Raw genomic sequence first — 19,759 nt, forward strand, 5'->3', positions numbered from 1 at the left:
CAACATGGTGAAACCCTGTCTCTACTGAAAATACAAAAATTAGCTGGACATGGTGTTGCATGCCTGTAATTCCAGCTACTTGGGAGGCTGAGGCAGGAGAATTGCTTGAACCCGGGAAATGGAGATTGTGGTGAGCGCCACTGCACTCCAGCCTGGGCAACAGTGTGAGACTCTGTCTCCAAAAAAAAAAAAAAAAAGACTGGTATTTAACTTCAACTTCTAGAGAATTAAGAATTTTTAAATTCATTCTTATAAAAAGCACTGAGACACTTTTAGGAAAATTCAGTGTGGATTGAAAATCATACTGAGTCAGGAATCAAAGCTTATAACAAATAAAAAAATGTATGAAATGAAACCCAATCATTAAGAAATACATTTTTCCATGACAGTTTTCCTACACGTCCAGGTCTTACAGGAATTGCAAAATCTTGTCTCTCAGTTCTGGAAGGGCACTTGAGAGATTATCTGATTGAAATGTCTCACCATTCGTGAGGATTTGTGATTGTGGGGAATTGAGTGTGATTTCTTTAACTACTCTCCTAGCGCAGTAATTTGAGGTACAAAGTCATGTGGGTGGGAGAAAACAAGGGGCCCTACTGGTAAGTTGTGCTTCTTCAAAGCAGATTTTCTGGGAAAGAATAATAATCATCAAATTATAATATTAGGTTCTTCAGTCTTCTCCATGGCAGTGCTATTAGTAATTGGAGTAAAAAAATTTTTTTCTGAACTTGGATTTTAGGATAAAGAAGGCAGTTTTATGGTAAGAGATTCCAGTCAACCAGGCTTGTACACAGTCTCCCTTTATACCAAGTTTGGAGGGTGAGTAATCCTGCCATTTTTTTTTTTATATGTAATTTAGAGTTTTTGCATGAACTTCCTATGTAGTTTATATGGATTCCTAATTTTCATAAAAATATGCAGCATTTCACCATTAAAAAGAAAACCTGAACTTGATTTCTAAAGTGTATATACTGTTTTTTGTATTTATATTTTCAGTAATTTTCCCTATAGTTTTTCATATGTATTTGTTGAGTATGGCTATAATAACTTTAGTAACATTCAACAAACATTTATAGTGAACCGTGCCGGTCACTAAGGATAAAAACATGAGCAAAGGAAGCAGAGACTCTGCCCACCAGTAGGTTAGTAGATGCTGCAGCCCAGTAACAGACAGTGATGGTAGTAAGTGCCATGTGGGAGGGTAATGTGTGTGTGTGGCGGGTTTGGGGATGGGGGATGGTACACAGCCCAGGCACATCTTGAGTTAGTCATGAACGCTCTCCCAAGTGACATCCAGGCTGAGACCTGATAGGTGAGCAGGAAAAACTTGGAGGGAGGGGACGGAGTGTTTCTGACCCAGGAAATTGCCTGGACCTAGAGGGGAGAGAGTATATGGTGAGTTCAAGGCACTGAAAAGTATGTTGTAGCTGCGTGGTAGAATGGGAGCACAGAGTGAAGGGAGGAGAGAGAAGCCTGAGAGTTGAAGCAGAGGCAAGTTCACGTCAACGTCAGTGAGTCTGAGCTTTACCCTAAGAGCAACAGGAGTCACCTTGAAAGTATTTTTAGCAAGAGAGGACTAGAGAAGATCTGTGCTCTAGAAAGGTACCTCAAGTTGAATATTTAAAAGTCTAATTTATTCACTATTGGCGATTTAAGTGTTCTAGACATTTGTAAGTTTATGTAACAGCAGGAACAAAAAGCAGTAGCTGCTAATAGCTATTTAAAGACTTCCAACTGTTGTTAAAGGGAATTCATAAATGTTCTCTTTCAAAATCATATACAAAGGGCCAAGTATGTTTTCAGTGAGCACTTGAAAAACTTTGACACGCTAATATGAAAGACGAAGCTAAGAAGAACAAGGAGAAAGTAAAACTTGTGCCAGGAATAGACGGGATCATATGGAGAGACACTGTGGTTGCCCTTGTAGAAAACATCTTAAGAATGAAGTTCTATTATTTCAACTTGGTTCTGACACATTTTGATTTTTGTTCTAGAGAAGGTTCATCGGGTTTCAGGCATTATCATATAAAGGAAACAACAACATCTCCAAAGAAGTATTACCTAGCTGAAAAACATGCTTTCGGCTCCATTCCTGAGATTATTGAATATCATAAGCACAATGCAGCAGGTAAGTGAGCTGTGAAAACCTACTTCAAATATAAGGTAGTGATTAAAAGGATCAGATACTGTGGCTAATTCCTTGAGCAGTTTTATTTTATAGTTAGTTCATTGTAGAATGTGGTTGATTTAAAATTACTACATATTAAAGGAATGATATATACAAAGAAAAATGAGAAATAATACCAAGTTTTATAAAAAGCTCTGTCTTGACCTTAGGACATGAGTTATTCCAGTGGTATATCGTAAATGTTCACACTACATTTATACACTGTTGGTAGGGGTGTAAATTAGTTCTGCCATTGTGGAAGACAGTGTGATGATTCCTCAAAGACCTGAAGACAGAAACACCATTCAACCCAGCAATCCCATTACTGGGTATGTACCCAAAGGAATATAAATCATTCTATTATAAAGACACATGCATGTGGGTGTTCACTACAGCACTATTCATAATAGCAAAGACATGGAATCAACCTGAATGTCCATCAGTGATAGACAGGATAAAGAAAATCTGGTACATGTACACCATGGAATCTGTGAAGCCGTAAAAGAATGAGATCATGTCCTTTGCAGGGACATGGATGGAGCTGGAGGCCATTATCCTTAGCTAACTAACACAGGAACAGAAAACCAAATACCACATGGTCTGTCTTATAAGTGGAAGCTAAATAATAGGAATACATGGACACATAGAGGGGAACAACACACATTGGAGTCTTTTGGAGGGTGGAGGTTGGGAGGAGGGAGAGGATCAGGAAAAACAACTAATGGGTACTAGGCTTAATACCTGGGTGATGAATAATCTGTACAACAGACCCCCATGACATAAGTTTACCCATGTAACGAAGTTGCACTTGTAACCCTGAACTTAAAAGTTGAGAAAGTTCACATTTATGTGGTATATATGTCCTTGATACTAAAGTCCAAGATATGTCTATTTCAGAATAGTCACAGAAGATGCCAGGTAAGCCAGGATTCAGTCCTATGCTATAGGTTTCCAGAGACTAGAGTAATCATGTCCCACAAGTTAACCATCTTGAATCTCTGGTGCACTTACCACCAGAGTGGGAACAAACTGAATACCAAAAAATAACAGAAACCACATTCATGAAAATTAAACTTCCACAGGATTATATAGAAAGATTTCCAGCCTTTGACTTTAAAAATGTAACTGGGCAGGGATAGCCCAGTGTTTCACCCAACTTATGAAAAATTTTGAAATTTTGTTGAAGGCACCCTTTGCAAGGCCTATTATTTTGTGACTGTTCACTTTTTTTTCAGATAATAACGGTTATTTAGATAAAATTTACATACTATAAAGCTCACCCATTTAAAGTATACAATTCAGTGGTTTTTAGCATATTTACAGAGTTGTGCCAACTATCAGCATAATCTAATTTTTTTAAAGAACATTGTCATCATCCCAAGAAGAAATCTTGTATCAAATAATTGTCATCCCATCCCCCTTCACCAGCCCAGCCCCAGGCAACCATTAACCTACTTTCTGTCTCTCTTATAGATTTGCCTATTCTGGACATTTCATATAAATGGAATTATAGAATATGTGGTCTTCCGTGACTAGCTTCTCTGACTTAACTGTTTTTGACGTTGTCATGTTGTAGTATGTAGATGTATTCCATTCCGTTTTTTAAAAACATACATCACGAGTTTATTGAAATAATCAGATAATATAAACAAAATGAACAGGGCTTGACACATAGTAATTGCACAATAACTTCTACCTATTATTGAGTTACAACCCAGAGCCTAACACAATATTTGTGGAATGCTTAGGTTCTCAGGCCAGCATACAAATCTACATTTAACTCTTAAATAAAATAACAGTTTCATATTGAGTATAATAGTGCTAAATGGTGAGACAGGATCAACCCCTCTATCTCCGAATATAGGGGGATTTTCTTACCATCCACCTGTTGTATTAGAAAGTCATGCTTCACTTACTTATGGAAGCCAAGACACAGCCTAGATATGTACGAACTATAGATACAATGATGTTAAGGGAAAAAATTGCTGACAATATCACCAGGGATTCTAGGCAATGTAAATTACCATTAATGTTTATTGCGGTGATGGACTTCCTGAACACATTGTTAGAAATTGGTTTGTGGCCAGGTATACAAATAATTCATTGTATGGATTTTGTTTATTATTCATCAGTTGATGGACATTTGGGTTGTTTCCACATTTGTTCTCTTATGAACGCTTCTGTAAACAGTTGTGTACCAGTTTTTGCGTGGAAATATGTTTTCATTTCTTTTGGGTATTCACCTAGTTATGGGTATGCTGCGTCATATGGTAACTCTGTGTTTAACATTTCAGGAACTGATTTCATATCCATTTATATCTCATTCTGTTGTTTTCTTTTTTGGTGTTTTTGCTCCCTAATTTTTTCTTCCGTGTTCCTATATAAGTTTTATTTTTCACCATCATCTCAATTCATTCAACAAACATGTATCAAGTGCCTACTGCATGCCAGAAACAGAGCCAGGCTTTGGGGAGACTGTGGTGGACTAGGGGTAGTCACTGATCCTGATTTTCCCAGACCCTACCACTTGCGAGGAGACAGAGAAGTACATAACGATTTTAAATTGCTTTGAGATATCTTGTAGTAGAGGAAATACAGAGTGCTATGGGTGTTTATGGAAGAGACACCTCCTGTTTCTTATTTAGTGCTGTATGCGACTCGGGTTAAAAGATCCACACTGATTTCCAGTAGTTGGTATTCCCAGTTGTTGCTATCCTAGAGCCCAATTTTTATGCTAAGATTGCTAATACTGAGTCATGTCAGGTGAATAACTTTCATTTTTAGCAGACTAATATAATTCCCTTTCATAGTTCAGCTCTCATATTGGAAAAGAACACGAAATAACTGTTAGAAACCTTTTAACATCCTTTAAAATATTTGAAGAAAGAGAAAGCTAGCATGGTGCCTGTTAAACACTAGTATTTAAAAGAAAATGTTTGTCGAGTGAATAAAAGCATATAGCACAGTGTTGTATGTACACACAGAGGATGAGCAGTAAATGAATAAATGATGATTTTCTTTTTTTATGTTTAAGATTAATTTTATTTATTATTATTTATTTATTTTATTTTATTTTTATTATTATACTTTAGGTTTTAGGGTACATGTGCACAATGTGCAGGTTTGTTCCATATGTATACATGTGCCATGTTGGTGTGCTGCACCCATTAACTCGTCATTTAGCATTAGGTATATCTCCTAATGCTGTCCCTCCCCCCTCCCCCCACCCCACAACAGTCCCCAGAGTGTGATGTTCCCCTTCCTGTGTCCATGAGTTCTCATTGTTCAATTCCCACCTATGAGTGAGAACATGCGGTGTTTGGTTTTTTGTCCTTGCGATAGTTTACTGAGAATGACGGTTTCCAGTTTCATCCATGTCCCTACAAAGGACATGAACTCAATAAATGATGAATTTTCTAAGTGAGTTTCCTGTAACATGTGACTAAGCAGAATGATTATGAATGAGTTTGACTGCAACGCTTTCTTTGATTATTAGGACTTGTCACCCGGCTTCGGTACCCAGTTAGTGTGAAAGGGAAGAATGCACCCACCACTGCAGGATTCAGCTATGGTAACTCTTATTTTGTGGTTGCATGAGCTAATTTTCCTTGAAAAGAATCCATTGTCATAAGATGAATTTGGATGTGTACTATTTCATATACTGGAACTGTTTTTATAAGTTTACAGTATAGGTTTTTAGATAATTATACTTAAGACCATAGCAGCCTAGGTATTCTATTTTCATCATTATTCATAATTCCATAGAAAACTTTCTGTCAGTGGAAAATAAGCATTATCATGTCAACATCTAAAATAAATCAAAGCCCTTGGTGGTTCTCACAAGCTTTATTGGTTACAAGAACGTGAGTAAGGATGGAGGTAAGAAAGAAAGCTTCCAACTTAATTGTCTTTGTTGCTTCTGGCAAAAGCCTTTAAAACAGCAGATTAGATTATTTCCAACTTGATGGAATTGAAAAAGAAAAAAAAAAAAACCTGAGAAGGAAGAGTGGTAAAGAAGGAAGTATTTGTTTGACAAAAGTACCTTTAACTTTCAGGCTATATTATTATTAGCTTGTTATGCAGAATTGCCTTGCCTTCTTCATTTCACGTTGGTTAGAAGGGATTCATCCTCCCCACCTTTGGCAGTTCAGATGCAGGTTTCAAGTCTGTTCTGTGTTTTACCAGGAATTATTACAGTGTTATCCTGTAATTTTGAGGTTGATCTTGGTTATAGGTTCTTTTTCCCCTCTCTGATTCATGCTACGTTTTCCTTTTTAAATATGAACGCTTTCCCTTTCTGTCCTGCAGAGAAATGGGAGATTAACCCTTCAGAACTGACCTTTATGAGGGAACTGGGAAGTGGACTGTTTGGAGTTGTGAGGCTTGGCAAATGGCGAGCCCAGTACAAAGTCGCAATCAAAGCTATTCGGGAAGGTGCGATGTGCGAGGAGGACTTTATAGAAGAAGCTAAAGTGATGATGTAAGTTGCTATCATCTTTCTGGCTCACCTTTTTGTATTAAAAAGTGGTCCCTCACCAAAAACTTGGTAGTTTCTTTTCCTATAGTAACTACATATATGTATGTCTTCCTTCCCAGGAAACTGACACACCCGAAGTTAGTGCAGCTTTATGGTGTATGCACCCAGCAGAAACCGATATACATTGTTACCGAGTTCATGGAAAGGGGCTGCCTTCTGAATTTCCTCCGACAGAGACAAGGTCATTTCAGTAGAGACGTGCTGCTGAGCATGTGTCAGGATGTGTGTGAAGGGATGGAGTATCTGGAGAGAAACAGCTTCATCCACAGAGATCTGGTAACCCGGGCCACCCATATTCCCACTCATTGGCTGAATTCCTTTGTTAACACTGGCTCAGCAAATGTGCAAAAAATAGCCAATTTTTGTTCTTAACAATCTTTCACCGTTATTTTTAAAGTTGGTAAATTTAACTTGCCCTGTAATTTTAAAGGAAAGATCTTTATTCAGTCTAATGATTTACCTAGTTAATATCTCCAAGCAAGTTTCCATGTTTTAATTTTTTGATCTCCATAAGAATCCCATGAGATAGCTACTCACAGTGGATTCTCTTACCGTCACTCTTGTACAGATGAGAAAATTAGCTTCGGGGAAGTGAAAAGGCTTGCCTACTGTGATACATAGGGAAGTTGGGGTTGGCCTTGACTTTCTAACTAGATCCTAAGTTCTTTTCCACCTCACACACTATAAACAGAAACTATAAGAGAAATCCTTTGGATTTTAAAAAAACCTCCCAAATCACTGGGAAAACATGGAGGTTCATGTTAACTTCTCAAAATACCAGAAAAAGAAATCTGTTACCGGTTCTAAATTATTATGATGGAGACAATTTTTCCCTTCTCACCTGTTCTCACTCTCTCCTCCATTCTTCTTTTCCTTCTGTTTTTCTTCTCTACCTGTTCTTTACAAATGCTTTCAGCATATGAGTAGCGCTGTCTGTCCCCTGAAAATAATCAGCTGAAAATGTCTGTTTTCAGCATATCAGTAGCACTGTCTGTCCCCTGAAAATAATTCTTTCACCAAGAAGAGTGTAATTTTCATTTCGGACTTTCTCCCATATTTTAGTTTTAGCTTTCTAGTGATAAAGCATGGACACATTTCTTTTAGAAAGCAGAAAAACTTTCAAAAAATTTTTTTTTCCTTTGAGACAGGTCTCACTGTGTCTTTCAGGCTGGAGTGCAGTGGCGCAGTCTTGGCTCACTGCAGCCTCAACCTCCCGGGTTCAAGCGATCCTCCTGCCTCAGCCTCCAAGTAGCTGAGACTATAAGCATGTGCCACCATGCCTGGCTAATTTTTGTAGACATGGGGTTTTGCCATGTTGCTCAGACTGGTCTCGAACTCTTGAGCTTAAGCAATCTGCCTGCCTCAGCCTCCCAAGTGCTAGGATTACAGGTGTGAGCCACTGCACCCGGCCTTAGCAAAACATTTTTTAAAGTTAACAGTCACCTTAGACAGACATTGTTCTGATAAGTATTTTACAAATAAACTTGTTTAATCATAATTCTGGGAAGTAGATTTTCTTATTTTTCCTTTTTTACAGATGAGGAAACTGAGGTGCAAATAGGATAAAATAACTTCCAATGGGCAAGTAAATTGTAGAGCCAGGATTTGAACCCAGGGAGTTGGCTCTAAAGTCCCTACTTAACTACTATGCTATGCTCTCTAGAATTAAAACATATTAGAGAATTGAAGATTTTGGGATACTTAACCTTATCTTAGATTCAGTTTGTGTGTCTGTAAATTGTGGGGTTATAATGTTGTTTGGCTTCCAAGACTGTTTTAAAGGTCACATTATTTGACTGGGGCAAAGGGCTTTGTAAAATAGACATGCTGTAGATAACATCAGTTATTGTTATCATTATGTCAGGGATGACAAAGAACATCTCTGTCAGTTGAAACTTGTGAATTAAGAACTAAGAACAAAATAGATGTCCTTCTAGAACTGATAACAACTGAGTATCTACGTGGGTGTGGCAGATTACACCTGTCCACACAGACGATGTTTTGGCAAAAATGATTCTTATATTTCTGTGCCTATGATATTGGTATTACTATGGTAGGTTTGTGTCACCCCTTATGGGAAACTTTGGATGCTCTTGTCTCCTTGGTAAAGAATCCTGTTGGCCATCCAGTGCAGGCATTGTGGAGTTGTGAAGTGTTTTCATAGGAAGATGCAGGCAGTCCAGGGAATGGACATTAACTCTCACTTTATAAGACTCTTAAAATGCACTCAGCAAGAAGGAACCTCATATAAGTGGAATTGCCACATAAAGAAAATAGAATTATGAACAGTCAGGAAGAAAAACATATCTTGGTCTGTGGGTTATGGTATTAAAAATATTATCGGCCAGGTGTGGTGGCTCACGCCCGTAGTCCCAGCACTTTTAGAGGCCGAGGAGGGCGGATCACGAGGTCAAGAGATCGAGACCATCCTGGCAAACATGGTGAAACCCCGTCTCTACTAAAAATACAAAAAAAATTAGCCAGGCGTGGTGGCAGATGCCTGTAGTCCCAGCTACTTGGGAGGCTGAGGCAGAAGAATCACTTGAACCCAGGAGGTGGAGGTTGCAGTGAGCCAAGATCGCACCACTGGACTCCAGCCTGGTGACAGAGCGAGACTGTCTCAAAAATAAAAAATTAAAAAATTTAAAAAAAATTCATGTCTTCCTTCTGAGAAATACCACATCTTTCTATCAAACTATTTTCTTGAACCTTGTAACCTTGAAGAACATGCAAGAAAATATAAATTAAATAATCCACAATTGTTTTTGACCAATTTTGTACATCATGTTATAATATACTGGGAACATAAATGAAAAAGCAAACTGTATTTACACATAGCTGTTCTTTTTGAGACAGAGTCTTGCTCTGTCGCCCAGGCTGGAGTGCAGTGGCACGATCTCTGCTCACTGCAACCTCCACCTCCCGGGTTCAAGCAATTCTCCTGCCTCCAGTCCTAGGTAGCTGGGACTACAGTTGTGCGCCACCACACTTGGCTAATTTTTTTTGTATTTTTAGTAGAGACGGGGTTTTGTCATGTTGGCCAGGCTGGTCTCGAACTCCTGACCTCAAGTTATCCAACCGCCTCAGTCTCCCAAAGTGTGGGGATTACAGGCATGAGCCACTGCACCCAGCCTGTTCTTTGACTGGGATGAGGTGACCAATCACTGAGCAGAAATATTGGATAAGAGATTGGTTGCCCATCATTTTGATGGTTGTGAGAACCGGATTAAGGACTCCAAGAGATGTTCTCATTGTCAGTAAGAAAATTGGATAGTTTAATAAGAACAGGTCTGGGAGGGAGAAAAGTGAGTTGACCCTTCTATTAGCCCTTGTTTAAGAATGACAGTTGGCCGGTGTGGTTGCTCATGACTATAACCCTAACACTGGGGGAGGCCGAGGTGGATGGATGAGGTCAGGAGTTCAAGACCAGCCTGGCCAACAAATACAATAATTAGCTGGGTGTGGTGGTGGGTGCCTGTAATCCCAGCTACTCTGGAGGCTGGGGCAGAAGAATCACTTGAAACTGGAAGGTGGAGGTTGCAGTGAGCCAAGATTGTGCCACTGCACTCCAGCCTGGGCGACAGAGGCAGACTCTGTCTCAAAAAAAAAAAAATTGGTAAAGATTATGTAATAATGCCTTATCGCAAATACAACTTTCTGACCTGCCTTTCTATTCATTTTTTCAAATACACAATGGAAATACTTCCATAGGGGTAAAAACAACTTATTAAAGGATGTTTCCACTCTCTGCAAATGTTGACTAGGTTATGCTAAATTTAATATAAATAGAACTTACATTTTCCTATTTAAATGGTAGAATGTTTAAACTAATACATCATCATAATGTTGTTTTCCAGGCTGCCAGAAATTGTCTAGTAAGTGAGGCGGGAGTTGTAAAAGTATCTGATTTTGGAATGGCCAGGTATGTCCAAGTATATGTGGTTTTAGGTGATGTTTGCATTTTTTTGGTGGAATTAATGAGTGTGGGAATAATTTGCACTGATGAAGCAGAAAGGAAATCTTGTTAACTGGTTCTCAGATTAAGTATATATTGTGATGGTAGCAATTCTCTCCACTAGGTGGTAGTATAGCCTGTTAAATACACTATATTTCCTGGTGTGGATTAGATTTCTAGACTCTTTTGTTTTCACTTGATCTTAGCCAAAAGGCCGAGAAGTGATAAATCTTTTGTTTTCGCAAAAACATATTTGGTGGTGAGGTTCTTAGTACGTCCATGTCTGCAGTGTTTTTCTTCTCTTAATTTTTATAATTTAATAGTATTATAAAATTCCTTTTAAAGGTATTTAGTTTATTTTTTCCTTCTTCTCCCTCCGTCTGTCCATTCATTCATCCATACATCCACCCATAAAAAATCAGGTGCCTGCTCTGTGCCAGGCGTAATGATAAGCTGAACCATATAGAGAATAAGACCTACAAGTCCTTGCCCGCATGCAGCTTACATTGAGGAAGAGGGTGAATCAGAAGACCTGATAAAGTTACATGATCGAGCAGGGTCGATCTTAGTAAATTGTGGCTGTCAGTCTGACCCACACCTCATTTGCGTTTCACATTTTTAAATGGATGAAAAAAATGAAAAGAATATTATGACATATAAAAAAAATCTGAAATTCCAATGTCACTGTCCATAAAAATAGTGTGATTGAGACACAGCCTCGCTCATTCATTTAGGTGTTACCTGTGACTGTTTTCCCGCTACAGATGCAGAGTCAAGTAGTTGTCACGGGGACTGTATGGCCTGCCAGATCTGAAATATGTGTTATCTGGCCTTTTACGGAAAAGTTGACTGATCCCTGTAATAGAGATAATTTGGGGTGGTGCTGAATGATGATGCAGGGCAAGAGTGAGGGTGGTGGCTACTTGATCTGATGTTCAGGACGACCTCTTTGTGATAGGGAGATTTGACTGGAGACGAAAAGGTAGGAATTAGCCAGTGTAGGTGAAAATAAAAGGATAAAATATTTCAGGTAGGAAGAAAAAGTGAAAAAGCTTGAAGTCTGGGACACGTCTGGCCTGCTCAAGGAGCGGAAAAAGCGCCAGCGTAGCTGGCCAACGGGCAGCGCCAGGAATGCTCATAATGCAGGCAAAGACCAGGCCATGTAGGGCCAAGTTTAACTCCTAAGGAAACTCAGGCCCAGGGAGATTAGAAAACTGTTACTGTCAGAAATGGGACCAGAACTTCCAACTCTTAGGATATTAATTACCCAATGCTCTTTATTTGCTTTTATATACAGACACTATATATTTGACAGGCTGTCCGCCACTTTCATATGTTCAATCTTCATATGTTAGGCTTTCAGAAAACCTGCACTTTTGTATCAACCACTCAAAAACACTCTTTATACCTTAAATTCAGACTCCACTGGCTGACAGTTTGATCCAGCCCACAGTGGCATTGTCTGCCAGCCAGCAGCTGGCTTTGTGCCGAGTCACCATCTTTGTCTACATAGCAAAGGATGTTTATGCAATTCTTCGAAAACTTTCTCATGGAAGCTTTTAGAAATTAATGGTATATTCACACACAATACAGAAATACATTCCTTTTGTAAATATGTGCTGCCCACCTTACAGAAAGGGCTGAAGTCGTTTCATCTACCAACCCTAATCAAGGATTCGCCCCCAAAGTTAGCCACTGTTACCAGTTTTTGTGTGTTCTTCCAGAAGGACATTGTATGTTCACATAGAAAAATTATATAGTATTGTTTTGAGTGTATGTATGTTTGTGGGGATGTTATGTATAAATGCATACTCCACCGTTTACATGTGGCGTTTTGTGTTGTGTTTTTGTTTTTGTTTTTTTGCATTTGCTATTTTCATATGCTGTAGTTTTCAATTGTGCTCTGTGGAATTGGAGGGCTGAAAGCATGTGTGTTTCTAGATGCTTTATACCACTTCCTCTGGAGCAGCGCTGCTTTAGATTTTTTACATATGGGGCCTTTGGGTAAAATTTTATTTAAAGAACAAAATTGCTCACAAAGAAAAGCTTGCAAACTATTTTATGATACCTTGTCTCTATTGCCTTTATAAAAAGAAAGAAAAACAGAAAAATGAAAGTGCAGATGGTAATGTGGCGATGCATCCATCTCATGCACTTAAATTAAGCTGAGAGGAAGTTGGAAATCACCAGGTGTGGCCACTGAGGTGAACATTTAGCTTCAACCGGATGCTTGTTGGACTTCAGTCAACTGTGTTTTTGATTGCAAGGGGAAAAAAATGAAAGAGCAAGTAGAAAATGCAGATTGTTCTTCAGAGGTGTAAACCCATGGTGTGTCTTACCCTAGGTATGTTCTGGATGATCAGTACACAAGTTCTTCTGGTGCTAAGTTTCCCGTGAAGTGGTGTCCACCTGAAGTATTTAATTACAGCCGCTTCAGCAGCAAATCAGATGTCTGGTCATTTGGTAAGATCCGTGGTCCATGTTTCCTCATATCCGTCTGCCCGGAGGAGAAAGTGGATACATCCATTTGGTAATCCTTATCCTTTTCCAGGTGTTTTAATGTGGGAAGTATTCACGGAAGGCAGAATGCCTTTTGAAAAATACACCAATTATGAAGTGGTAACCATGGTTACTCGAGGCCACCGACTTTACCAGCCAAAGTTGGCGTCCAGCTATGTATATGAGGTGATGCTGAGATGTTGGCAGGAGGTATAGATTTTTTGTGTGCTTTCTTTTTGAATCTCTTAGGGATTGGGCTTGGTAGATGGATAACATGCAGTCTTTATAGCCTAGTGAGGTGGTGCGTGCTTTATAGTGATTTCAAGCTCTAGGTAGGAAGCCAACCCTCTCAACTCAAGTTCTGAATAATGGGAAAAAGAATGTAAAGATGTGGAAAATGCTAATAACTACCTCGATACCTTCAGGCTGCTTCTTCACTTCCAAGTGGGACTCCTTCCATGGTTGCCTGAGCTAGGGACTTGGGGAATAAGCCTGGAGAAGTAGCTCTTTTTTCACTGGTGCACTTGTAGAGTTGCAGTATTATTTTTTTACCAGAGTTGGTTTCTTTCTCTAAACCTCAACTTTCTGAGGTCTTTGGAAGTATCGAAATGTCACCTCCTAAAAGAGATTAGATACCAGGTGACTTCTGAAAGACAGTTACATCAGCTCACATGTATGATGTACTAGGCACTATACGTAGTGTTTTGGATTTAGTTCTCAAAACAACACTTTGAGGTGGAGATACTTTGACTGTAGCCACTCTGTAGATGAGAAGATTAAGGGTCATGAGGTTGCTGCTTGCCTGGGGTCACTTAGCTACAGAGCAGTATAGGCCTGTCTGATTCCAAAGCCCAGGGTCTCAACCACTTGCTATACTGCCTCCCAAGAGCATTGATTGGGATGGGCAGAGACATTCTGGGCAGGAAGTGGTGCTAAAGGGAGAGAGAACAGCCTGAGCGAAGGTAAGGAGGTGGTTATAAACACAGTGTGCACGACAGTGGAGACAGTGGCCCTATTTAACAAACAGCCCATGTGAGGGATTTTGTGGGGAATAAGATTGGGTGACAAGAAGGTGGGGACGTGGCAGATTATAGAGGCTCCTATAAATTTGCAGGACTTGATTTCACAGGCAGTAAAAAGATCTATCAGGGTCTTGAAGAGAGACATGAAAGCAGTGTCTTAGAAACGTTAGCCTAGCAGCAGCACATGCAGGGTAAATTAGGGTAGAGATAAGACCCCTTTGGAGATGCCTGTATGTCCCAGTCCCAAAGCAGTGAAGTCTCTCTGTAATATGCTGTGTTTAGGAGTTGGAGCAGTGAGAGGTTTTTTGGAATGGATTCTGGAACCCACAGCTTCTCTTTGACTTTTAATTGTAGAAACCAGAGGGAAGGCCTTCTTTTGAAGATCTGCTGCGCACAATAGATGAACTAGTTGAATGTGAAGAAACTTTTGGAAGATAAGTGATGTGACCAGTGGCTCCCAGACTCCCAAGCACAAGGAAGGATGGGCATTTTGTGGCTTTTAATTTATTGAGCACTTGAACATGTAGATCGTTTTTCTTATACAGTGGAAACACATAAATAATTTGCTTCTAGACCAGCCTCTGTCTAGACTTGCTTCTAGACAGAATCTCCCAGAGTGTGGAAATGTTGCCTTAGAAATGGTGATTAAAATCACTCATTTCTATTCATTCCTCAGGCACTCGAGTGACAGTTGTTTACCAGGCACTGTGTGTAGCCCCAGGGTTTGGCCATTTAGGGGTACACACATGGGACCATGTTAGCTGATGCTAGTTGAAGGCGAGGGTATTTGGGAAGGGGAAGGGTATTAGTCATGACCAAGCAACCCTTCTTTTTCCCTTTGACTTCTACAGAAATCTGGGCCTGAGACATTGTCTACAATTGGGTTCTAGATAAATCAGGAACCCACCTTGGATAAATAAATACCTATCGTTTGTTTTGAAAACATCTCAGTTTTCAAGACTGCTCTTAGTATTACATGAACAATATTTGTATGCTGTATATATTGTAAATATATATAATATATAAAGTTATATATTTATAAGAAACACGAGTTGTCTTTTAATTGAAACTTTTAATCCTGTAGTATATGAGTTCACCTTCTTAGGACTAGAGACTGTGCCTTATAGCTGTTAATTCATTTCCCCCTGAACATCAAATATGCCTGAAGAGAAGAAAGTCTAGATTCTTCTATGAGTAACGCCCCCTCCTCACTCAGGTAAATGTGTCTGGGGATGCCTGTCCAGCTTAACCACGTGCATTTGGCCTATGTGATCCTGCCCATGGTGGCCACAGCTAATCAGAATCAGATGGAAAATTAAACTAAGTAATCTACTTCGAAGCCTTAAGAATATTCCCTGGGACACAGACACTATAATTGGAAGTGCTGAGCTCTGGGGCAGAAGGATCAGGTGACCTTCGCAACAAAGTTTGCCCCCACCTCACGCAGGACCCGGAAGCAGCCCGAGTTGTGGCGGAGGATCCAGGAAGCTACCGAGAGAAACAGCGAGCATGGTGTTCCGTGCCTCCCGGACGTTTTTCAGGAGGCTGGTTGGACTTGGGTTCCTGGATGGTGAGATTGTTGTACTTGGGTTCCTGGATGGTGAGATTGTCTCAGGAGACCCTGCTGTCAAGACTGTGTGTGTGGATTTCTCACCCTTAGAAGCTCTACTAAGACATCAACGGAGTTAGGGCCTTCCTTTTTTCCTTGTGAGCGCCAAGGAAAAGAGACTATCTCGATCACGTGAGCGCCAGCGAAAAGAAACTGTATCCGTCACCTAGAGACCGTTTATTGCCCAACACGTTATTCTTGCTATTGGTGGGGTAACTAGCCGAGGAAGACACAGCGCCTTCCCTTCAGGAGTTCCGTCTCCTCTGGAGGCCATGATGGTCTGCTCTGGAGCATTGGGTGAACACACAGGCTGGCTGCTCTGGGCAGCGCCTTCACTCTGACCCTGGAGAACCATTTCATTTCATCCTGGTCAGTCTAGAGTCTGTGCACCAGGCAGTCCACCCACTGAAGGCTGTTTATTCTTTTCCTGTGCCCCTCATAATGGAAGAAAGTAAACTGCTTATCCCGAGCCTTATCACAATCTGCCACATTCCTTCTTGTCTACCTGTTTAACTGTACCCCCATCACAAAAACATGCACAACTTTTTGTTTTACGTTCCGGGGTACATGTGCAGGATGTGTAGGTTTGTTACATAGGTAAACGTGTGCCATGGTGGTTTGCTGCACCTATCAACTCATCACCTAGGTATGCATTAGCTATTTTTCCTGATATTAGCCTGATACATATATTTCCTGATATTAGCCTGGCATGCATTAGCTATTTTTCCTGATGCTCTCCCGTCATCTGCCCTCCCCAACAGGCCCCAGTGTGTGTTGTTCCCCTCCCTGTGTCCATGTGTTTCATGGTTCAGTTCCCACTTACAAGTGAGAAATGTGGTGTTTGGTTTTCTGTTCCTGCATTACTTTGCTGAGGATAACGGCTTCCAGTTCCATCCATGTCCCTGCAAAGGACATGATTTCATTCTGTGCATTCTGTGGCTGCATAGTATTCCACGGTGTATATGTACCACATTTTCTTTATCCAGCCGATCATTGTTGGGCATTTTGGTTGCTAACCATGCACAAATTTTAACTGACTTGTAGCTCATTCAAGGAGTCAGTCCTGGCACACTCTACCTTACTATCACTGTTAGCCTTTTCTCCTTCCTTCCTGACCTTCCCTCCTCCCATCCCATACTTCCCTTTTCACCTTGAGGAGCTATGGGAAGTACTAGGTGGTATGAAAGAGAGTGAGGAGAAGATAAGAGTCCCTGTCCTAGTGGTCAATGTATGCTTTTTATGGGAAAACAAGATAGATAGCACCTGGCAACATTTGTGAACATTTCCTTCAAAAATCTTTAAATATTTTTCACTAAGACTTAAAAAAAAAAAAAAAGGTTTTATACAAAAGCATAACTAAGGCAAAAGGTGAAGTAAAAATAACAGTCATCACCCAGAATGCTAAGGAGACCTTAATCTAAACCAGGAAATTGGAAGGGCGATTGGAATATGCTGTGTCTTCATTAAAGTTGCTCTGTTAATTAGTTAACACATGGTTATGCTTTCCAGTGGGATGAAGTGAAACTCCCAAGTGTGTTTTGTATTGTTGGTGTTTTTATATTTCTCAGCCATCCCCCAATCACATTTTAGGGTTATTACTAGATTGACTTCCCCCAAATAAAGTGTCTGCTGAGTGGGAGGATGGAACATTCTAAACTCAATATTCCAGAGCCTAGAATCTAATTGTTTCTGCCACTCACAGTGTGGCCTTGGGCAAGTCCCTTATTCTGTCTGTGCCTTCATTTCCTTCCCAGTCCAGAGAGGGCAGTTTGATTTGATGATTTTAAAGGTGCCTTTTACCAAAATTTTGTGATTTCTTGAAAATGATGTTTGCAAGTCACCCACACCTTTGGGGATGAGAGACTAATAGCAGATACCCTCAGAGATTGGGATGGAGATTACTGAGCTTTCTTTTATAGGCCATTGGTTGTCATTTATACTCTTCTGAGGTTTTCAGAACAGGAAAATAGGTGGGGTTAACTCTGCCCGTGAGAAACATCTTGAGCGAACTATGATTTCAGTTGAAAGATGTGTTTTTGTGAGTGGAGCACCGCAGAAGAACTGAAGACTGTTGTGTGCTCCCCACAGAAGGGGCTGCCATGATCCTTTCCTCCTGTGAGTAAGATGGGCTTTGTCATTTATTTTGGGGGCTTGTTCTGGGCCTGTTATTCTTGAACAGCAGAGGAAGTTTTTTTTTCTAAGGCATAGAGCTTGGGAACATTAAAAGATAATTTCCTCAGATGTTGTGACAGAGTTTTGTTTCTTATTTAAAGAACCATGGTGGTGATGTAATTCTAATAAAGGTTCAGCATTGAGAACATAAATGAAAGAAAAACAAAAAGAGTGTCCAGAAATCTACATATGTGTGTGTGGAAATGCAATCAGTATGAAGTACTTGTTTCTAGAATGAGACTGTAATGAACTCTGGGATGAAGGCCAGGAGACCAAGTTCTAGTTGTGGAATGAACTCTGGGCTGAAGGCCAGGAGACCAACTTCTAGTTCTGGATTTGCTCCAGCAGTGGTGGATCACAGTGGCCAACTTTATATATATATATACACATATATATATATATATACGCACATATATATACACACACATATATATACACACACATATATATATACACACATATATATACACATATATATATACACACATATATATATACACATATATATATACACATATATATACACACACACACACACAAATAATATCTATATTTAAGGCAAAAGGAAGAGAAGTCAAAACACGACTGTGTTTATACTCTGAAATTATCTGCTTTATCATGTAAACATATAGACTTACCTTTATTTTCACAGGGGTATTTATTCACAATTCTATGTAGACATCCGTTATCGAGGACCTTTCCCAAGCAATTGAAATTTAGGCAAAACTGATTCTTATCTGCAGCCAGAGCCTGAGTAAAGGCCACAATAAGAGTCAAAGTCATGAGTCTCTACCTGGTTAGAAGTGTGAACATGGTCAAGTGTGAACACTGGCTTAAATGTCTCTTTCTCTCATATATAATATTACATATGAAGATGTTATTTTAATATTTTTATAGAATATAAGACCACTGTTAAAAATAAGTGCTTGTTTTAGGAGAACAGAGAAAGATTCCCTAGACACTGTTGTCTGTGAAGATCCTTGGTTTGAAAGAGCTGTGGGGGATGCTTATAAATCCAAAGAAATTAGAATAAAAAAAAAATGAGCAGAATAGTTTTCTAAATAAGAAGGCAGCCATCATATCAGAATTGCAATGTGTTTGTTTCTTTATAAAGGTATTTATTGAGCACCTACTATGGGCCATGGTCTATACCAGTTCCTTTATATTCATTGTCTGAAATCTTAACTACAAACTGGCAAGGTGAAAATTGTTATTCTTATCTAGCCAATAAGAAAATTGTGCCTTTGAAAGTTTAAATCTCGCCAAAAACTCACATGGTTGTCAGATTCAGGATTTAAGCATGAGACTTTTTTTTTTTTTTTTTTTTTTTTTTAAGACACAGTCTTCCTCTGTCACCCAGGCTGGAGTGCAATGGCATGATCTCAGCTCACTGCAACCTCCACCTCCTGGGTTCAAGTGGTTCTCCTGCCTCAGCCTCCCGAGTAGCTGGGACTACAGGCGCATGCCACCATGCCTGGCTAATTTTTCTATTTGTAGTAGAGATGGTTTCACCGTGTTGGCCAGGTTGGTCTCAAACTCCTGACCTCAAATGATTTGCCTCAGCCTCCCAAAGTGCTGGGATTACAGGCCTGAGCCACCACACCCGGCCAAGCATGAGACTTGCCAGACTTGGGATTTAAACGCTCTTCCTTTTGCCCTAAATATATATAAGTAAATATATATATACACACACACATACACACATATATAAATAAGTTTATATATATAAATAAGCTCTCAAAGGCAGTGTGTATGTGTACATTTGTATACATATAAAGCTGCCAACCGTGATCCACAA

General features: G+C 39.8%; 2 protein-coding genes across 5 annotated transcripts in view; both read left to right on the forward strand.

Moving 5' to 3' along the window:
• The window catches only part of TEC (tec protein tyrosine kinase), a 140,881-nt gene extending 124,591 nt beyond the window's left edge, over positions 1-16,290 (forward strand). For 2 of the 4 annotated variants that reach the window (XM_058430043.1, XM_032135418.2), the window contains 9 exons: positions 740-819; positions 1,995-2,128; positions 5,664-5,738; positions 6,476-6,647; positions 6,764-6,980; positions 10,562-10,626; positions 13,004-13,122; positions 13,211-13,368; positions 14,535-15,171. In XM_058430043.1, coding sequence (XP_058286026.1) covers positions 740-819; positions 1,995-2,128; positions 5,664-5,738; positions 6,476-6,647; positions 6,764-6,980; positions 10,562-10,626; positions 13,004-13,122; positions 13,211-13,368; positions 14,535-14,618 — 1,104 coding nt within the window. In that variant the 3' untranslated portion in view covers positions 14,619-15,171. Of the gene's footprint in view, positions 1-739; positions 820-1,994; positions 2,129-5,663; positions 5,739-6,475; positions 6,648-6,763; positions 6,981-10,561; positions 10,627-13,003; positions 13,369-14,534 lie in introns of those variants that run through there. The other 2 variants (XM_032135417.2, XM_058430044.1) reach the window with 2 other exon arrangements.
• Positions 16,291-17,514: 1,224 nt separating this feature from the next.
• TXK (TXK tyrosine kinase) overlaps positions 17,515-19,759 on the forward strand; it is a 70,534-nt gene continuing 68,289 nt past the window's right edge. Inside the window, exon 1 of the mRNA XM_032135381.2 lies at positions 17,515-17,904. Coding sequence (XP_031991272.1) covers positions 17,889-17,904 — 16 coding nt within the window. The 5' untranslated portion in view covers positions 17,515-17,888. The remainder of the gene's footprint in view (positions 17,905-19,759) is intronic.

Source organism: Hylobates moloch, unplaced genomic scaffold (genome assembly GCF_009828535.3).
Source record: "Hylobates moloch isolate HMO894 unplaced genomic scaffold, HMol_V3 SCAFFOLD_17, whole genome shotgun sequence".
Taxonomy (NCBI): domain Eukaryota; kingdom Metazoa; phylum Chordata; class Mammalia; order Primates; family Hylobatidae; genus Hylobates; species Hylobates moloch.